The sequence below is a fragment of the Hippocampus zosterae genome, chromosome 6 (genome assembly GCF_025434085.1).
Source record: "Hippocampus zosterae strain Florida chromosome 6, ASM2543408v3, whole genome shotgun sequence".
Taxonomy (NCBI): domain Eukaryota; kingdom Metazoa; phylum Chordata; class Actinopteri; order Syngnathiformes; family Syngnathidae; genus Hippocampus; species Hippocampus zosterae.
The window spans coordinates 1,026,695-1,045,132 of record NC_067456.1 but is presented as its reverse complement, the minus strand read 5'-3'; the positions used below and the strand labels follow the sequence as shown (position 1 = coordinate 1,045,132).

The 18,438-nt window shown below is 50.0% G+C and overlaps 3 protein-coding genes across 9 annotated transcripts in view; 2 read left to right on the top strand and 1 right to left on the bottom strand.

The window, feature by feature from the left end:
• The first annotated feature begins 135 nt into the window (after positions 1 to 135).
• On the top strand, positions 136 to 1,070 carry LOC127602777 (C-C motif chemokine 19-like). Its single transcript, XM_052069124.1, has 3 exons — positions 136 to 293; positions 378 to 492; positions 946 to 1,070. Exons 1-3 carry the CDS (start codon positions 224 to 226, stop codon positions 1,055 to 1,057), a joined length of 297 nt encoding a protein of 98 aa, XP_051925084.1. The 5' UTR covers positions 136 to 223; the 3' UTR covers positions 1,058 to 1,070.
• Positions 1,071 to 3,209: 2,139 nt separating this feature from the next.
• rusc2 (RUN and SH3 domain containing 2) lies at positions 3,210 to 15,573 on the bottom strand. 3 transcript variants are annotated; one of them, XM_052068885.1, is made up of 14 exons: positions 15,446 to 15,570; positions 13,845 to 13,958; positions 11,189 to 12,716; positions 9,522 to 10,014; positions 7,936 to 8,508; positions 7,636 to 7,800; positions 7,389 to 7,544; positions 7,143 to 7,219; positions 6,895 to 7,069; positions 6,701 to 6,806; positions 6,572 to 6,618; positions 5,213 to 6,059; positions 4,931 to 5,095; positions 3,210 to 4,654 (listed from the first exon to the last, which is right to left on the bottom strand). In XM_052068885.1, exons 3-14 carry the CDS (start codon positions 12,530 to 12,532, stop codon positions 4,378 to 4,380), a joined length of 4,425 nt encoding a protein of 1,474 aa, XP_051924845.1. In that variant the 5' UTR covers positions 12,533 to 12,716; positions 13,845 to 13,958; positions 15,446 to 15,570; the 3' UTR covers positions 3,210 to 4,377. The 3 variants fall into 3 exon arrangements, with proteins under 3 accessions (XP_051924845.1, XP_051924846.1, XP_051924847.1); XM_052068886.1 differs by lacking the exon at positions 13,845 to 13,958 and having other exon boundaries at positions 15,446 to 15,573; XM_052068887.1 differs by lacking the exon at positions 7,636 to 7,800.
• A 941-nt stretch (positions 15,574 to 16,514) lies between these two features.
• Positions 16,515 to 18,438, top strand: part of LOC127602624 (protein unc-13 homolog B-like) — a 58,307-nt gene continuing 56,383 nt past the window's right edge. For 4 of the 5 annotated variants that reach the window (XM_052068874.1, XM_052068878.1, XM_052068875.1 and 1 more), the window contains exon 1: positions 16,519 to 16,755. In XM_052068874.1, the coding sequence (XP_051924834.1) occupies positions 16,734 to 16,755 (22 nt within the window). In that variant the 5' untranslated portion in view covers positions 16,519 to 16,733. Of the gene's footprint in view, positions 16,756 to 18,438 lie in introns of all 5 variants that reach the window. The other variant, XM_052068877.1, reaches the window with a different exon arrangement.

Genomic DNA, 18,438 nt, shown 5'->3' with positions numbered 1-18,438 from the left:
TGTGACCTGAAATATGTCTCCAGTGAGGCAACGGAGCCCTCAGGGCGAGGGAATATCCTGGAGGAGAAGACTTTTTGGCAAGGAAGTGAGATGGAGGCCCACATGTTTCCGTTCCCCCGGTTTGTGATGAGGAATGCGACTTTCACTTTCCACTGAGCACCTGCTGTATAAATGCGTCCCGCGGAGCGGCACGCAGCATCACACCTGCAAACAAGAGTCAAGGATGAAGCCTCAAGTTGTGGTTGTCGCTCTTCTGCTCCTCCTGGCACTGGTCTGCCGTCAGCCAGCAGCGGGTAAGCCCTGCGGGTGACCGACCACCTTTGTCCTCCCGTTTCTGACGTGCCTCCTTTTTTTGTTTTTTGTTTTCCTTCGGGCAGGTGAGAAGCTGATAAGCTGCTGTCTGGACACCAGCACCAAGTGCTTCCCTCGCCAAATCGTGGTCGGCTATTACCACCAGGAAGCCGGCAAGGGATGCCGACACAGTGCCACCGTGTAAGTTCTTTTTTTTAAATGCGGTATTTCTTTAGCTTTTTAAATATTCTCATCATTTTTTTTATATTATCTGCAAATATTTTTGTCATTTATAAAAAACATATTTGCTTTATATATATTTTTTAATTTTCTTTTAATTATAAAAAAAAGTCATGAAAATATTTGTGCGTTATATTATTATTAAACTAAAGCTTGGGTGTTTTCCACCAAATAAAATGGGCTCTTCTATTCAGTAGAAGCTTTATTTTTTATTTTTTTGTTATATGTGGAGTGAGTGAAATGTCATTATTCTAATTATTATATCTTAATCTTTTTTTTTTTCTCTCTTCTTCTTTCTACATACATTCTTGCTGCTGGAGGCTGTAAATTTCCCCATTGTGGGACAAATAAAGGATATCTTATCTTATCTTATCTTAATACATTCTTCTGTCATTTTTCTTCTTTTTCTTGTAGTTTTATATCCAAAGCTGGCAAAAGACTGTGTGCCCCGGCGCTTCATAAGAGCAAGTGCGTTCAAGAGCTGGTTGCCTTCCTGGACAAAAGAAGCAAGAGCAAAAAGCAATAAGACGTACAAGAGAGGGAAAAAAAAGGATTATGTATCAGGAATGACGTAATCATTTTGACTTTTAATGTCCGTTATCTTCCACTGCCGTTAAATTTTGTTTTTTGGTGTTTAAATAAATTTGACTGACATTTTAAACGTGACTGGTTCTGTCTTTTTAATTCATGCCGTGAATGAGTTTTGATTCCGTGTTCTCGCTTCAAAATTATGTAACATTTTTTCATCCTTTAAAATGACGTGTTTACTTTCGATTATTTAAAAAAAAATATGCTACTGTATTTGACTTTGAAGTGCGTCGTCACCTGTCACTCCTTATGCTGCTGAGATTATTTAAATAACGTTTGGGGACTGTGGTTTATTAACCATCATAGATTTGTATGTTGTTTGGACACATTGACTTCCCGTACTTTGTATTGCCATCTACTGCGCATGTGTGAAAGGTTACCTGGGAAGCCTAAGCACAATCCCCCACGAGGTTAATGATTAAAATGACGATTAAAATATCCAGTTGTATATATTTTTTCATAGTATATATTTTTTCATGTAGGTTGGGCATTGACGAAGCACCGTGGCCACGTTCGGGAGGGGGTTTCATCGCATCGGTTTTGGACGGGATGCGTCTCGGTTTGAACCGCTCCAATCGGTTTTGACTGCCAGTGACGTCATTACGCGACGCATGACCAATGAGATTCAGAAAACGTGCGGAGTGCTGAAATGGTGAACCCCGGACGTTCAAATTGCAACTCAGCCTTGATTTAAACCACTCCGCCGTGGTTCTCAATGGTTCATTTACACCCCCCCCTCCCCCCTCCCGAACATTTGGACCAAAAATGAAGAGGTGTTCCCTCTCGATGTTGCGTTTCCACGATTTGGCTGGCCCACGTCACAGGCTGTCTGTCATCCTTCACATGCAAGATGGCGGGTGGGATGGAAATTCCACCGCCCCCATGCGGGATGTGGAAGCGGGGCAGCGGGTGCAGTCGTGGAAACATGACATGGCAGCAACTTGCCCCGAAGGGCTGGTCGAGTGGGAAGGAAAGTGAAAAGAAGTGAAAGTTGGCGTCAACGGCCATTTAAGGGCCTGCGCCATCTCCTTTTGGGTCACAAGGTGCAGTCATGACGCCAAACGACTTCGTCGGCTTCTCCCTCATCCTCATCCTCCTCCTCTTCTTCTTCTTCTTCTTCTGCTGCTGCTGCACAGGCCAATTTATTAGGGACAACTCGAGTCCGTTCTCCCAGTTTTTATTGATTTAAAGCCGCGGTGCGAGGCCAACCGGAACCAGAAATCATTCAAATGCCACTTGCGTGTTAATTCATTACACTGCAAATTATACAATGCACAAATTATCGAACCGATAGTCAGAAATCATTTGATGTGTAACAGAACTTTTTAATGAATTGAATGTATTTTTGATACAATTTCAATGATTTTTTTTGGTCTTAATCAATGACAGTATATTTTTTACGTCATGATATTTTCATGGATTCACATTTTGTTACTGTTTGAATTTGTTTTATGACAGTACAATATTTCATGACATTTTTTTTTACTGCATTGGTGTATTCCAACATGACATTTTTGTATTTAAATGATCATGTTATTTAATCGTATTTTTTAAAAATACATTTGGTATTCGTTTAATAACATTATTTTAATCCATTATATAATTGAGATGTTAATATTTGCCTTGTTCATTTAAGAACATTAATTGGGACTTTATTGGATTGAATTCTTTATTTTATAGATTTGTTGAATGACATTTACAGTAATTGAACTTGTAATGACATTTACACATCATTTTCCATGAAAAATTGTTGAATAGAACTCATGCTTTGTTGAAGTGATTTGATTAACTTTGAAATTGAGTATTGAATGACGGTTTTAATTGAGATGAATGATAATGCCACATTATCATTCTGGCATTCCTGCCGCAATACCTGACTTTTTCTGTCTGAAAATATTAAGAAAAGAAATCAAAATGATCTCACAACATTGGCTGAGGATCTGATCCAATTTTTGTAACAGGCTCCCAAAAAAGTGGTGCCATTTTGTTCTAACTGCAAGGTCAAAGGTGGTATTGAAGATGTTTTTCTGTACAAAATGTCCAACTTTACCACCAAAACATACCCCGACATACACGCAGGAGTCACACTGTCACGTGGTCACACTTTAGTTAGCCACATTAGCCGATTAGCATTATACATACACAAGAAGATGATGAAGATACAGTATTTACAGGCAGGGTAGGCGGGGCCAAGACAGAGCGACCAATCACCGACGAGTGTCGCCTTCTTACGCTTCCTGGATAATAACATATTTACACTTGAATACCGGTGGCATTATTAAATAGCTTCAACTGTACAAGAAAAGCAAGCAAATAAGCTAACCTTCTCGATAAAGTGTCCAAACAGTGCAAAATTCCCTTCTGTTTTTCTTGGATGCTAGCTTGCTAAAAATGAATTTGAGACGTTCCTGTGACAACCGGTTGGGAGCCGAGAGGTGGAAATCCAGGAGAAAATCTAACGTTGATACATAAATGATCTGATCCTAGGTGAAACGCTCAACTGCGCAATGTTTCATGGTAACGTGCCAGCATTTTACAGGCGTACAAATACCCTCGTTCATGATGGCTGATGCATCCCATTTTGTTTACGTTCTTAATTTTCAAACGTCGGCTCCTTCAGTCAAGTGTAAACACAAACAGGTAAGCTAATGTTGCTAACATACTATGAACTTTCCTCTGCATCATTTTGATGTTAGCTGTTCCTCCGGAGCACTTTGTCACCAAAGCGCTAACCTTTATTAGCCTGTATGCTAACTATCGCTGACAAAAACAAATCAAAACACATTCAAACACTCGAGGAATCGTCAGCAAGCAACTACCGCCGCAGCCCGCCACAGGATGGTTTTAGCGTAGCATGCTAAGCTACTTGGGCTAACTCCAGTGACGTGACAGGAAGTACTACGTTCCCTTGATGGAGCCATGAGCATTCATATTCATTTGACTTTTATGATTGAAGACACGATTAATTGACAACCGCACATTTGATGCCCATTCCTTTGCTGTCCTCTAGTGGAGAATCGGAGTATAGCAGCCTCAGTCTGTGACATCACATGATGGCCCATCCCACTTTCACAAACACACGGAAGTAACTACCTGATGTATTTGTATTCACCATATTAATAATAATAATAATAATAATATTGGTGGGCACGATGACGGGTCCAGTTGGTGTGCGGGTGTCTTTGGGTTACGGATGTTTGCATGCTCACGTGTGTCAATGGAGACCGCTTCTTATTTCCTCTGGAGGGACTTCCGAGATCAACATTCATAACCGCCGCTGGAACTCCCAGCAGCGCCGCAGCTATCATTCGAGCCGACGCCCCGGCCGGCCCCATCTTGGCCGCCGCCGCCGGCCCGGCTCTCTCCCGTGCCGCAGAGGGAGACGTAGACGATGGGCACCAGGCCCCGAGCGGCGCCGACAGAACAGAGCAACCAGTCGGGATCGGCCTTGCTCAGCACTCGCAGGACGTCGCCCTTGTTGAAGCTGAGCTGGCCCGCCTCCGTGGCGATGTGGTGGCACAGCGCTCGCACTTCGCTGAGGGAGGGAAAAGAACCACTTGTTTTGTTTGTTTTGGGTTTTAATATTGCACTAGACACATTTAATAAAAAGCTAAAACTAAAACCAATACGAATGGGAAAACTAAACAAAAATGAAGTATTTCCCCCGCCACCCCCAAAAAGTGACACCGACTCAGGAGCGGAGGGCATTAGGGGTGGGTTTTAGGTCTCGGTCTCTGATGTAATGTTTTTTTTTTGGGGGGGGGGTGGGGGGCAGCATGTCGGGAGTTTTGGATTTTGAAGATGTTCATACCATGTCGAGAGTCTCGTCTCACTGGGTCGGGTGTCGTTGGGCGAGACTGCCCCAGTTGGGTCGTCGGCAGCCACGGACTCTTCCTTTTGCCCACCTCCGGCACCGACGGTCTGGGCCATGAGGCCCAAAACTGATGAGTCCAGGCCAAGCCAGCCCGACGGCAGCCTGGAAAATACAAAGACGTTGCTTTTTGTTGGAATGAAAGTCCGCCTGTGCCAAGGCTTCATCGTTAAAGGAGAGCGATTAGCTTGGGTGGCGTATTTGGGTTCATTTTGAAGGTACCTGCTCTTGTGAGCTTCCCCGCCGTCCGTCTTGGCGGGAGAGCCGACGCCGGCTCCAAAGAGCCGCCCCCAGCGCAGCCCCCGGTCCCGGGTGGCGCTCTCCAGCCGGACTTCGGCGGCCGGTCCGCCGCCCGCTATCGCCTCCTGGTTGAGGATGGACTCGGGCGGGCTACCCATCCAGGAGGGCGGCCCCGCGGATCCGGACTCGGCGCCCTCCACCACGCCCTCCCGGGCGGGCGGCGGGCGGCAGGGGCGGCGCTCCGCCGACGTCCTGCGCTTGTCCGTCCTGGCAAACTTGGAACCCTGCGCGGACCGGTCGATGTAGACTTGGGAGGACCGCATGAGCTGGTACCACCATCCGGCCTGGCGGTCTTGACGCTGCCGCCCCGCGTCCGTCGCTGCGGGGTCGTTCCCGACATCCGTTTCCTCGCTTTCTCGCCCTACCCCCTTCATCCTCTGGCCACCTGCGCCTCGGTCCTCGGACCCGTTATCGCCCCCCATCGGGGCACTTTCCCATCTGGGGGCTTCCGTCCCGGGCCAGGCGCCGCCTTGCCTGGGCGCCGCCCTCTCCTTCCCGCTGACCATGTCGCCGACGGCGGCGCCCCAGCCCCGCATCAGCTGCAGGGTGGAGCGGGCGCCGGACTGTCCCGCCGAGGAGAGCAGCTCCTTACGTCGCCTCTGCTGCTCCAGCCCCGTGGCCAAGAGTCGGGGTTCGAACAGGAGGTCCAGGTCAAACGGGAGGAGCGAGAGGGGCTGCAGCAACAGGAGGAGCTCGCTGAACAGATGCCGACACGCACCCTGGGCCAGCGGGACCAGGCCCCAGGCGTTGTAGTGGGCGCCGATGATGTCTGCAACGGCCGGCGGATTTCGGAATCAGACCAACGGCGTTGGGAACGAAGAAGCGACTGCATTGCATCATCGGGCTAGCCACGGCTAGCAATTAGCAATTAGCTTGTGTTTCTTTTCTTCTCTTTGCTAGCCACGGCTAGCAATTAGCAATTAGCTTGTGTTTTTCTTCTCTTTGCTAGCCATGGTTAGCAATTAGCAATTAGCTTGTGTTTTTCTTCTCTTTGCTAGCCATGGCTAGCAATTAGCAATTAGCTTGTGTTTTTCTTCTCTTTGCTAGCCATGGCTAGCAATTAGCAATTAGCTGGTGTTTCTTTTCTTCTCTTTGCTAGCCATGGCTAGCAATTAGCAATTAGCTTGTGTTTCTTTTCTTCTCTTTGCTAGCCATGGCTAGCAATTAGCAATTAGCTTGTGTTTCTTTTCTTCTCTTTGCTAGCCATGGCTAGCAATTAGCAATTAGCTTGTGTTTCTTTTCTTCTCTTTTCCGCTCGTCCTTCTTTCTCGGTCAACTTACCTTCGTGGCTCAGGAGGTGGTTGAGCCAAAACTCCAACGACTTGATGCTGGAAAAAGAAGAAGAGAGGCCAGATGAACGCCGGGCACAAAACGTGCGTCGACAAAACGGGAAAAAGGAGGACGGCTGACTTGAGAAGGCCGAAGATGAAGGCGTTGAGTCTCATGCTGTGGCTCGTCAGCTCCGAGAACTGGCTCACCTTCCTCAGCAGTTTGTGGAGGACGCGCGTGGACGGGCCTGAGGGACAAAAAAAAAAAACCACACCGGCGCTCGGTTTAGGGGGGGGGCGGCAAGCGAAGGGGAGGGCCCCCGCGCCGGTCCTTACCCAGCTGCGCCGAGGCCTCCGCCAGGCTCCAGGGATGACAGCGGCGCTGGCCGATGATCAGGTCCAGCACGTAGGCCTTGAGGCCGTCCTGCAGCACCTCGCGCAGCGCCGGGCACAAGTACTTGAGGATCAGGTGACCCACGTTGGGGCTCACCCAGCTGTTGCCGAGCTTGGCCTGGTCCACGGCGAAAAAAACAAAAGGTGAGCGCAGGCGGAGGGACGTCGGGAACGCTGCGGTGTGATCTTACTTTGACGTCGGGGTCTCGACTTGTGCCAAAGTGAGCCACGATCAGGTCGACGGCCGTGTTGACCGCCTTCACCAAACCTGCCGAAAGGCATCGACACAACAAATCAAAGTAAAAAAAAAAATGGAGGACTTACAGAGAGCACTGCAAAGCATGCTGGGATGTAGCAGAGCTTCACTCTGGTCGCTAGGAGCCCATTTGGGTGTTTGTTTTTTCCCTCCATAGCAATCCTGCGTTGTGAAATCTCACCTCTCTTGTGCGTCATATCGACGGAGATCTGCAACTGGGACGAGAAGGACGAAGCAGCGGAGGCGTCCGGCGAAAGGCAAAACTCCTCCGGCGGCCTCTCGCTCACAGAGAAGTAATCCGGCAGGAAGTCGCCGTAACTTTGCGGCGGCTGCTTGACTGAACACACCCAAAAAAAAAAAAAAAAAATTTTACACACCCAAACAGGAAGGCAGGTGGTCACATGAGCCCCCCCCCCCGCCCCCCGCACCATGATGGCGTCCCGTCGGCTGGCCGCGGGGAGGGAAATTGAAGACGTTGCGTCGGGGAGGACGCCGCCAATCCGAGGAGGAGACGCTAGGCGCTCTCTCGCCGCCGAGAGGGTTCTGACGTCGGTATTCTCGCCACTTCAATGCCTGGGGGGAAAGGCGGTGTGCTGCGGGGGTGTTCAAGGAGGGAAAAAAAGGTGGCCGGGGGGGGGGAAGAGGAAGAAGAAGAAAAAAGACAAACGGTGAGAAGAAGGACGACGGATGAGATCTGCCAAAAGATGACAGGGAAGATGTTCCGCTACCGTTGTGCATCCGGACAGCTTTGCTTCCATCCGCGACGCTCTCGGCCTCCGGGCAGCCCAGGGGGCTGAGAGTGTCCCGGTGCATGGGCGGCAGGGTGGGGGGCACCGCTCCCCTCTTGGCGGCCAGGCCGGCGGGGGGAGGGGTGCGGGGCGGCGGCCCCCTGTGCGGGCGGCGGGAGAGCTCGGGGGGCGGAGTCGGACTGCACGTGGAGCAGGTCCCGGAGCTGGCGGCTCCCTCCTGAAGGCGCGGCGGCGAGTAACTCCCGAGGGGCGACGGCCGGACGGGCCCGGGGGGAGCTGCGCATCTGGTTAGGCCCCCCCGATGCTGCTCGTTCTCAGCGGCGTCCTCGTCATCGTCAGCGCCGCCGGAGCCGGAGCCGGAGCCGGAGCCGGAGCCGACCCGCATGCCGGGCACGTAGCCGGTCAGCAGGGGCTGCGGAGGCTTGGGCTGGGGGGGCTTGGAGGCCAGCTGGTGGTGGAAGGTGAAGGGCTGGATGGGGAGGGAGGTGGGGCGCCGCTCTTTGCTGTAGCGCATCACGGCCGGAGGGACGTCAGAGCAGCTCGAGGGGCCGCCTGCATCAAAGGGAGCACAAACGGTCGGTTCGCTGGCCGCACGTGATGACCAGAAAGCGTTCGAGGCGGGAAAGCGGGGAGATCAGATTTAAAAAAAAAAAAATCCTAAAAGTGAAACGGTCGGCATTCGAAATCAGCAGCATGAAAGCAATGTCAACACTTGACAGTCTGGAGCGAACACGAGGACACGCTCGTTAGCGTCGCTTAGTTTCGCTCTGCCACATGTCAATCAAATTACAAATTACAAGTCATGAAACTTCTCAGACATCGAACACGCATGCACGGAAAACCCCACGGACACAAAAAACAAACAGACCTGAGGTTCCAACATCGGAAGAATTTCTTCTCTCGATACACAACAAGTGCGTACGCGTGTGTGTGCGAGACGCCTCGCGGCGTTGCGCAACTTGTTTGTCAAGTCTAAAGGCCGACCCGCTATCACTGGAGACGGGTGCAGCGCGATTGGCTGCCACATGGGGGCGACGTTGAGATATCGTGGCAATGGTGGAAGAGAGCAAGAGAAGGGAAGGGGGGATAAAAAAAGGACAGGAAGGAGGGGAGGAAATAAAAGACGGAACTAAGAATGTCAGGAATAAAGCCAGGAAGTGAGGATTGAAGGGATGAAGGAGGAAACGGAAGGAAGGGTGGAAGGAAAGAAGGACGGAGAGAAGATGGGAAAGAAAAGGAGGGGGGGAAAGCGGGGACCAAAGAATTAGTCCAAGACGGCAGGCAGTAAGGAAAGAAGAGGAAAAGTGACAGGAAGGAAGGAAGGAAGGAAGGAAGGAATGAATTAAAATCAGCGGGAAGGAAAGACAGAAGGAAGAATGTCAAGAAGGAGGGAAGGAAGGAATTACGAAAAAAATGGAATGAAGGAAAAAAGGCAGTGAGGATGAACAAAAAGGGGGAAAGGAAGACATGAAGGAAGGAAGAAAAAAAGCAGAAAGAAAGGCAAGAAGGAGGGAAGGAAAGGGAAGAGAGGAAAAAAAGGAAGGCAGAAATCACAAAGGACAAACCTTCAGCGTTGGCCTCACTGGCGGCGTCTCGGGCGCAACAGGCCGCATGGGGGGCCCCGGCCACCGCACCCTCCCGCCCGGGCGAGAACTCGGTGGAGGAAAAGGGATCCGCCTTGAGGGACGGCGAGCCGCCGTGCCGCCGCTTGCTGCGGGCAATCTCGGCGAAGGAGGTGACGCGGGGCGGGGGCGGCGGCGGCGGAGGGGCCAGGGCTCCGCCCCCTTCGCTGAGGCGCACCGGGCAGCTCAGCATGCGCTCCAGAGAGCCCAGGCGCCGCGCCGGCGACTTGTCCAGGTGGCGGTCGTAGCTGCGAGAGCGCGGACGGCCGGGGGCGGGGGCCTCCGGGGCGTCCCGCTCGATCGGCGGGGGCGAGGCGTTGACGTACACTTGGCCTTGGAGCAGGACGGGGGGAGCGTCTGGCTCCTCCAGCGCCTCCTCCTCTTCATCCTCAGCATCCTCATCATCATCATCTTTCGTGCGGATGTTTCCGGGCGGCTGCAAGAAGAGCGTGAAATGCAATTAGGGACATTCCCTGTCCACCTATCGGCACGTTGCACTCCGTCTGTCCCCCCCCCCCTGCACCCCCCTTTTAGTTGCCCAATTTGGAGATAACAACACAAACTTTCGGGGTTGCGCGAACACTGGCGCAACCCGTTCTGTGTTTTATTGTTTTGGTTCCTGATTGTAAAGTGTCCTTGGGTGTCTTGAAAGGTGCTTAGAAATAACATTCATTCATTCATTCATTCATTCATTCATCTTCTTAACCGCTTGATCCTCACTAGGGTCGCGGGGGGTGCTGGAGCCTATCCCAGCCGTCTCCGGGCAGTAGGCGGGGGACACCCTGAATCGGTTGCCAGCCAATCGCAGGGCACACAGAGACGAACAGCCATCCACACCCACACTCACACCTGAGGACAATTTAGAGCGTCCAATCAGCCTGCCATGCATGTTTTTGGAATGTGGGAGGAAACCGGAGCACCCGGAGAAAACCCACGGAGGCCCGGGGAGAACATGCAAACTCCACACAGTGAGGCCGGAGCTGGAATCGAACCCGGTACCTCTGCACTGTGAAGCCGACGTGCTAACCACTTGGCTACCGGGCCGCCCACATGTAATATTATTATTATTAATATAAACAAAGTATGAGTCAGGAAGTAGAAAATTAAGATATCTAGCAAGATTTTTTTTTCTAATAAAGTAGTAGAGGCAGATTATTATTCATCAAAAACAACAAACATGTCTTGACCACTCGATTAGCCTAGCATGCTAATGCAGATTGGCTCATCGAGTGGGCAGGTTGACATTATTTTTAAACAATACTCGATATCAAACAAAAAAAAAAAAATCACAATTGGAATTAAAAAAGGAAAACAAAAATCAGCATCAACTTACAGAAGTGAAACAAATCAAACTCAAAAGATACAAATGAAATAAAAATTAAAAGGAGAGAAAAACTCGAGAATGAATAAGCAAAAATGGCTTTGGTTTCATTAAAAAAACGACTTTAGAATATTTTCTAAATCAAAAATAAAGCAATTAATGAACTGAAAAGACAAATTAAAATATGCTTTAGTCCAACAAAATATATGTCTCCATACTTTGAAAATAAAATTTGAAAATTGTTTGAATAGCACTAAATGAAATTGTCCAAATCAAATGGCGCACCCACCGTCACGGTCTTTTCGTCCTCCTCTTCATCTTCCACTTCCTGGTTGTCCCTCTGCCGGAACAGGAAGTACTCGCTGGGCCGCGTGGGGCTGGGGGGGCTCGCCCCGCTCTGCTCCTCGGAGCCGCTGTGGACCGACGAGCCGGCGGGGCTGGGCGAGGACTGAGACCACAGGTCGCAGGTGACCAGCTTGTAGTAATTCTGAGTGGCCACCACCAGGCGGGCTTGACTCTGCAGGCAAGAGACGGCCCCCCCCGCCGACCCGCAGGGCGGCGCGCAGTAAGAGTTGCAGTTGGCGTCCAGCTGCGGGCCGGCCCGGTGCTCGGCCGAGCAGGAGCAAGCGGAGAAGGCGGACGGCGGAGGCTCGGCCGGCGACGTGAGGAGGTCCAAGTAGAAGGCGCCGCTCGTTGGGTCCTGTCGGTCATCCGGCGGGGGCCGCTCGGCGGGGCCGTTCAGATTGCCCGCCTTCTCGGGGACGCCGTCGTTCATCTTGTCGTAAATGGCGCTGAAGTTGACCAGCACGCCGTCCGAACTGTTGCACGACGAGTCGCTGCTGTAGCCCCGCGGGCACTCGGGGAAGGCGTCGGGGAGGTCCCGGGGCAGGTCCCGGCACAGGCTCCGGGTCGGGGCGCAGCAGGAGCAGGGCCGCGTCGAGAAGCCGGAGGAGTCGCGGCCCGTCTCGCCGCCCCGCCCGCACGGCATGGGGTGATCTCCGTCTTCGTCGTCCTCCCAATCGTGCTCGCCGCCGTCCACCGACATGTTGGAGCCGCCGCTGCCGAGCCGCCGCGGCGGGTCCGGATCTCGGGTCGCGCGGTTCCGATCGAGGTCGCGCGGGCGCAAGGGCGGCGCGGCGCCGTCGGTGCGGCCGTGGAGGTGGAAGGAGGAGTCCTCGCGGTATCCGCTCAGGTCGTCGTCGTACTCGTCGTCCTCGTACTCGTCGTCGTCGTCGTCGGTCTTGATCAGAAACGGGTTCCGACGTAGAGGGTGGCGGCTCCTGGTTTTGACTCGGGGCAACGTGTGAGCCGCCATCGGTTGCTCGTCGGAGATGCTGGAGGCGAAAGAGGAGTCGTCGCTGGCCGTGCTGCCGCCACCGCCGCCCTTCCTCCGGGGACCCCCGTCGCGGGCGCGGCTCTGCACCAGGCTGCTGTAGAGCAGCCCCTCCCTCTGGAGGATGTCCCTCTCCGGGAGCGAGGTGGTGCGACTCAGGCCCAAGTTCTCCGGGGGGCTAAACGGGTTGCCCCCCCCAACGCCGCAGAGCCCCTGCCGCCGTCCCGACACCTGGCAGTGCACCAGGGGGATGTGGTGCACAATCAGGGTCTCGCCGGACAGCTTGGGGTGTCCGTCCATGGCGGGGAAGGAGCGCCGGTTGGGACTGAGCCGAGCGTGCTCGGGAGGGCGACGTTGCCGCTCGGGCTCACCGGCGGCACGCCGGATGGAGCTCCGGAGCGTCGCCGGCGACTTGGAAGGAGATGCCGGGGGGCTTGAGGGCACGCTCGGAGTGAGACGCGAAATCAGAGACGGGGAGCCACATCTGGAGACACAAACCGAGACGACGCGTCACTAGTTGGACATTTTTACTTCGTATGGTGCCTCACGCATCGACTAGTTGCACAGATCAACAAACTGTACTCATTGGCACAAATGAGCCCGATGCGACTATCTACCCGTCTTGCCGGTTCACTCTTGGCATCCATCAACTACTATCGCTAGTCAACGATTAACTGCCAACTAGTCACACGGGTGATCTGCTCACACAGGTCAGCCAATCACATGGGTCAAATGGTTGCACGTGTCAACTAGTCACCTCCCTCAATTTACAGTAGTTATACGCACACCAACTAGTTGCATGGGTCAACTAGTAAATGTGTTAATGGAGTAGTATCTCGTCAAGTATTGACTTTGTCAATCAGCCACACGGGTCAAGTTGTCGCATGGGTCGACTAGTCGCCCGCGTCATTCAGTTAGAAGTGACACAATAGTCATGTAGGCTTGAGGGCAACTAGCTACTCTCGTCAACTAATCTGACGAGATGACTAGTCTATCAATTTGCCAGTCCAGCCGCAAGTGCCAAATACTTGTCGGGATAAACTAAACGCACTCAAAAAGAAGCGAATCCAGCCTTCTCGCCAAGACAATTAGCGATGTCTGATTAGTATGTTGGCGGGGTCTGTTTTGGCGAGAGGACAATCTCTCTTACATCACTGCGGATGTACTTCCAGGAAAAAGGAGCAGAGTGGGAGACGCGGGCCAAGTCCACCCCACCCACCGCCCACCACCCCAGAGAGGGATTCCATGATTAGAAGTCCCAGTTGACGTGCAACCAAGGCAGAGCAACAAGATGCTAAAAAGACGCCAGGCCAAGTGCCAAAAGACAGAACGTAGCGAGCTAACGTTGGCCATCGCTGCGTTAACTCCACCTTGACTTGCACTTAGAAACGCCCTGCGAGTCACGAGCTGCACTCCGCCCTACTCGTCTTGTTGCCAACTAGTCTATTTATTAAGCAGTCTCTCAAGCCAACCCATCACAACTGCCCATTAGCTACTCTTAGCGTCGACTAGCAACACACGCAACAAGCTAAAGATTTCCCAAATGCCTTCTTGGGTTTTGTTCCCAAACCTGAATATGTGCCCTCAAGTCGATTATCTTAACGTTGCTTACATAAGAGGGGAGCGCCGTCGTCACGAGCTGCCATGGGCTAGCACCCCCGGGTTAACATGATCCTGTCTCGTGGACAATGAGCCCATGGGGGAGACACTCTGCAGCTGTAGGAAACTATTCATGGACATACAACAGGCCTTCGTGAGTGACATCAACACACACGCAAAATTGAAAGTATGCACATCCGCCCAGTGCAGGCCGCCGTTATGTAACACAAGGAGAAAGAAATACTTCAAGAGGCGAGCAGCCACTAAACGCATCTTGACACCGTCTGCAAGACAGACGCGGACCACTTGGAAGAGATTCACAGATGACACGTCACCTAGTTGCACTTTTCAACTAGTCACACGTTAGTTACCAAGTCGTCATCGAGCGATTTGGGCATGAGTCGCGCCCATCAACTGGTTATACCCGGCAAAAACTAGTCACACTACTCCACTGGTCACATTTGCTGAAAACTAGTCAAACAAATGGAACTTGTTAGCAAGTCACACTTGACGACAAATAGTTGCACGTCTTTAATAAGGTTTCACTTATCGATGAGTCACACTGGTAACATTCTCTTCAGGCCGGTTACTATCCTCAACTAGTTGCATTGGTCATTCTTGGCAACTTAGCGCAACCATCAACTACAAAGCATACAGGCTACACACCAAATGATCAAATCTACAACTAGTTTCCTATGTACACTAGTCGCATTGCTCAACTAGTTGTCGTAGTCAATGTTGACCTTACGTAACGTGGAAGTGACGTAACGCTGCTGCTCAAGAATCCAGGTAGACACATCAGCAGGGATTAACCTACATCGACAATAGACAATATTCCTGGACCACAAGGAACGTCCACAAGATTGACTTGAGACGCATGTGAGTGGCACGTCCGTCTTGATTTCAAAATAAAAGAAAACAAGGAAACTATCCTAACACTCGGAGCTCATTCGAAGCTTGTTAAATCGAAGCTAATTTGATCGAGAACGAAATGGTACTTTCGTTCATCTAAATACAGTAATCGTTATGAGATGATCGGTAATATGCGTCCGAAACCTTATTAGCTTTTATTTTCCAGGATGACAGCGGAAGCACTATTTACTGGTTCAAAGAAACTTGGCAGAAGGTTTGTTTCTGTTATGTAGAGATCAATATGTGATCAAATTGAGTCTTGGCCCTCTGGTGGGTTATTAATCGAACACCGTAATCGAATATAAACCGATAACGGTGTGTTTACGTCTCATAAGCTGTTGACAACAAAGCGTAACAAATCACGTTCCTGGTAGTATTGGCACAAACGTTCCTTTGTTTCAATGCGATAAAAAATACCCACAATATGTACGCCACCACAGAACCGAACTCTGCTCTCTTTTCAAACAAAATACAAACCGACGTCTTCCACGACGACAAAGGTTGTCGTATAAAACCAGACGAGAAGATGGAGGAATGTGGAGAAAAGGATGTTTGGGGAGGAGGCTGAGAGAGGCGTCGTCGGTGCGGTTCGATTGAGTCCACAAGCCTGCCGGGCCGAGCCGCCTCGAACGGTACTTCGCTTCTAACCCTTTTTACCCTCGACGATGTCGACATCAAGAAATAAAAATGAAAAACACTCACCTTGTCACGGATGGTCGTCGGTGGAGCGAAGGAGTCACTGGACTGGGTGTACACGCGCGTGCATGTGCGGCTGCCCGCCGGACTACGTCGACAGAGATGCTTCTTGTCGATTTGGCGGACAAAACACATTGCGCATGCGCCAGGATGCGACCGGTTTATCAAACCCGCATCATGACATTCACTTGTAGCCTTGAAATAGATTGCTTTTATTGTCATTGTGCCTAATAATAATAACAACCTGGCGTGAAAGGAGTTACTTAAAACATACACGTTTCAATATAAAAAACGACGGTTTCCAGAATGTTCTGGTGTGATGTGTTCGCCCATGTCGTCGTTTATCCCTGACGTCACGAGTGGGTCTATTTCAGACATACCAACAACATGAAAAAGTAAATTAAAAAAAGGCGAAGCAAATTGCTGATTAGTGTAGAAATGTGTAAAATGCAATGAATGTAGGAAACACAATTGTTAAAGGACTGTGATTGTCACTTCACGTTATTTGCCACTAGATGGAGTTATACGAAAATAAATGCAACGTAAACAAGAGGAGTGATTTAAATCCACGTGTTGGCTCACTGAGAAGGCAGCGTAATATGATTATATACTGCCAGTGTAATCGCGCCATTGCCTTGGTCATTTTTATTTATTTTTTCTGAAAAAAAAAGAAAAACGCACGCACACAAAAATCTGTAAGCAACCGTTGCAGATTACCATGAGAGTTAACGCGGAGAATCCACACATAAAGATATATGTATATATATTTGTATGCATACATATATACATATACATACAATGAAACTCTACATGATAATTTTTATCACACAACGTCTGGGTTAATAATAAAAGAGTTTGATACAATTTTAAAAATATGCAGCATAGGTAAGTATTATTTCCCATGGTGGGTATGTTTATAAACGCACCCCAGTTCACAGAAAACAATGCAAATGCCGAAACACATCAAAAATTCAAATTCCGAGCTCTTCACGCCGTTGTTTGAATGCAACAGAAGAACCGCCCAGCTGGTCGGATTTGATCCTCCCTTTTAATCGTTTGCTCGTGTGCGCGCGCGTCAATCACAGTGTGACAGACAAGCCAGTCATCCACGCGACAGCCGAGAGCCGCTGCGACGTGAAGGCGGCAACAATGTCGACTTTTTTAGTCCCATTTTCAGTCCACGTTGAGTGGCGGGACTCGAACGTGTGTGGAGGCTGAGGTGATGTGCAACAAGTGACTGACTGAAGGAGCAAGTGTGTGCAACTCCTCAAGACACCCAAAACAACCCGCTACGATGTCGCTGCTGTGTGTCAGAGGTGAGCGTGTCCAGCCGGCTAAAGTCATCGTTATAACGGAGGGCTAAGCTGCTTGTTGTAAGGGTGAAGTTTAAAACTCCGATTGTCCTCGGAGTGGTCCACCTGTTCCATTTGCCAGTCGTGTGGAGAGGTTGACCGGATTTTTAAAAAAATCAAGTCAAAGTAATCGCACTTCAGCACTTGACGGCTGTGTAATAGACAATACTTTCCTGTAAATGCTGTAAATTTCCCCAGTGTGGGACGAATAAAGGATATCTTATCTTATCTTATCTTATCTTACAAATGTGCCGACTGATTGGCCATTTTCACCCTCGTCGATATCGTTATGGTTTCGGCGGCGTCCTGGTTCTGTTACACTCGTTTTCAATTTTGGCTGTGCTTATTAGCATCGTTGTGGGGTGAAAACTAAAATAAAGTAAAACTCCTCACACTTTTCCTGAGAGACGCGTAATGGTCACGTCTGTAGAAATGTGCCGTTTGTAATGGTCGCATTCATGCTAGCCGTAAGCCACAGTTTTTGCTTTGGTGCTCGTCACATTTAGCGTCTGCTTGGTAAAAGTACATTGTGTATACAATTAATTGTATTGGTCATGGTGTTGTCCACTGAGGGCTGTACTACGTACAGTTAGAGTAGAAAAAAAGCTTGAGGAAAAAGCGCTAGTGATGTGACGAGTTTCCGATTGGCGTTTTTTCCCTACCACACCCTGACAGACTCAACTCAACTCAACTCAACTGTATTTATAGAACATAAAACAGGTTTGTGCTGCCCCCCCCACACACACACACTCTCACAAATAAGTGTGTGCTCTCATTGACGCGTGGACACCATTCATTCACAATACCATATTTTAACAAACTGTTGCTAACATAATTAGCATGTAGGGGCTAACAATTAATGTGAACTAGTCAGAGCTTCCCGGAAAGTCTAAAACGCTTAATGTACGAAATCTGAACGTGGTTTAATGTCAGAAAACTTTGACCAATCACCCTCAAAGTATATGTGCACACAAATATCAAAACGATCGCACTAATATTTGAGATTTTATGGACATTTTCCTCTTCATAGGTGCCCACTCAAGCTTAATGTTGCTTAATGAGAAAAACATATCGCAGCGTTTGTTTTGATCGAAGTGAGAATTGGTAGACATGTTCATGTGCATTCTGGTGGTGATTGGTTGTCGTTTTCTAACATGAAGGTACTGTACATTCAGTTTTTTTGTAAGCGTTTTCCACTGTCCCAAGATTTCTTATGTGAAAAATACAATGAAATCCAATTAAATCTGACCTCTGGTTATCATGTTGTTGAAATTGTCTCCAACACCAGGGTGAGTTGGCGGCGTTTTTGTTGTTGTTGTTGTCACTTTGTCATCTCTGGACACGTGTTTGTCAGCTTTGTGTGATTGATGCCCAAGGCCGGACTCGTCCGTTCTGGGCTACTGCGACTGCAGCTATGTCTGCTGTTGGATCAATAAAATATGTATGGGACATCTTCATTCTGAGTGTCCGATAGACACCGATAACACGCTATAAACGTCTCAAATGTTTCCTTGTGGGGACAAAGAAACTCCATCTTGACAAACCGGAAAAGCGGCATCTTCACACTTGGTTCTCCCGTTCTTCTTCTGGCTTCTCAGGTCTGGGGGACCTTGAGAACAAATCGAATTCAACTCAAAATGTCCGTTT

Coding starts and splice junctions, on each gene's coding strand:
- LOC127602777 (XM_052069124.1), top strand. CDS start 224: ATGAAGCCTCAAGTTGTGGTTGTCGCTCTTCTGCTCCTCCTGGCACTG. Junction 294..377: donor CTGCCGTCAGCCAGCAGCGG/GTAAGCCCTGCG, acceptor TCCTTCGGGCAG/GTGAGAAGCTGATAAGCTGC. Junction 493..945: donor TGCCGACACAGTGCCACCGT/GTAAGTTCTTTT, acceptor TTTTTCTTGTAG/TTTTATATCCAAAGCTGGCA.
- rusc2 (XM_052068886.1), bottom strand. CDS start 12,532: ATGGACGGACACCCCAAGCTGTCCGGCGAGACCCTGATTGTGCACCAC. Junction 7,545..7,635: donor GCCGACGGGACGCCATCATG/GTGCGGGGGGCG, acceptor GGGTGTGTTCAG/TCAAGCAGCCGCCGCAAAGT. Junction 6,807..6,894: donor GGAGGCCTCGGCGCAGCTGG/GTAAGGACCGGC, acceptor TTTGTCCCTCAG/GCCCGTCCACGCGCGTCCTC.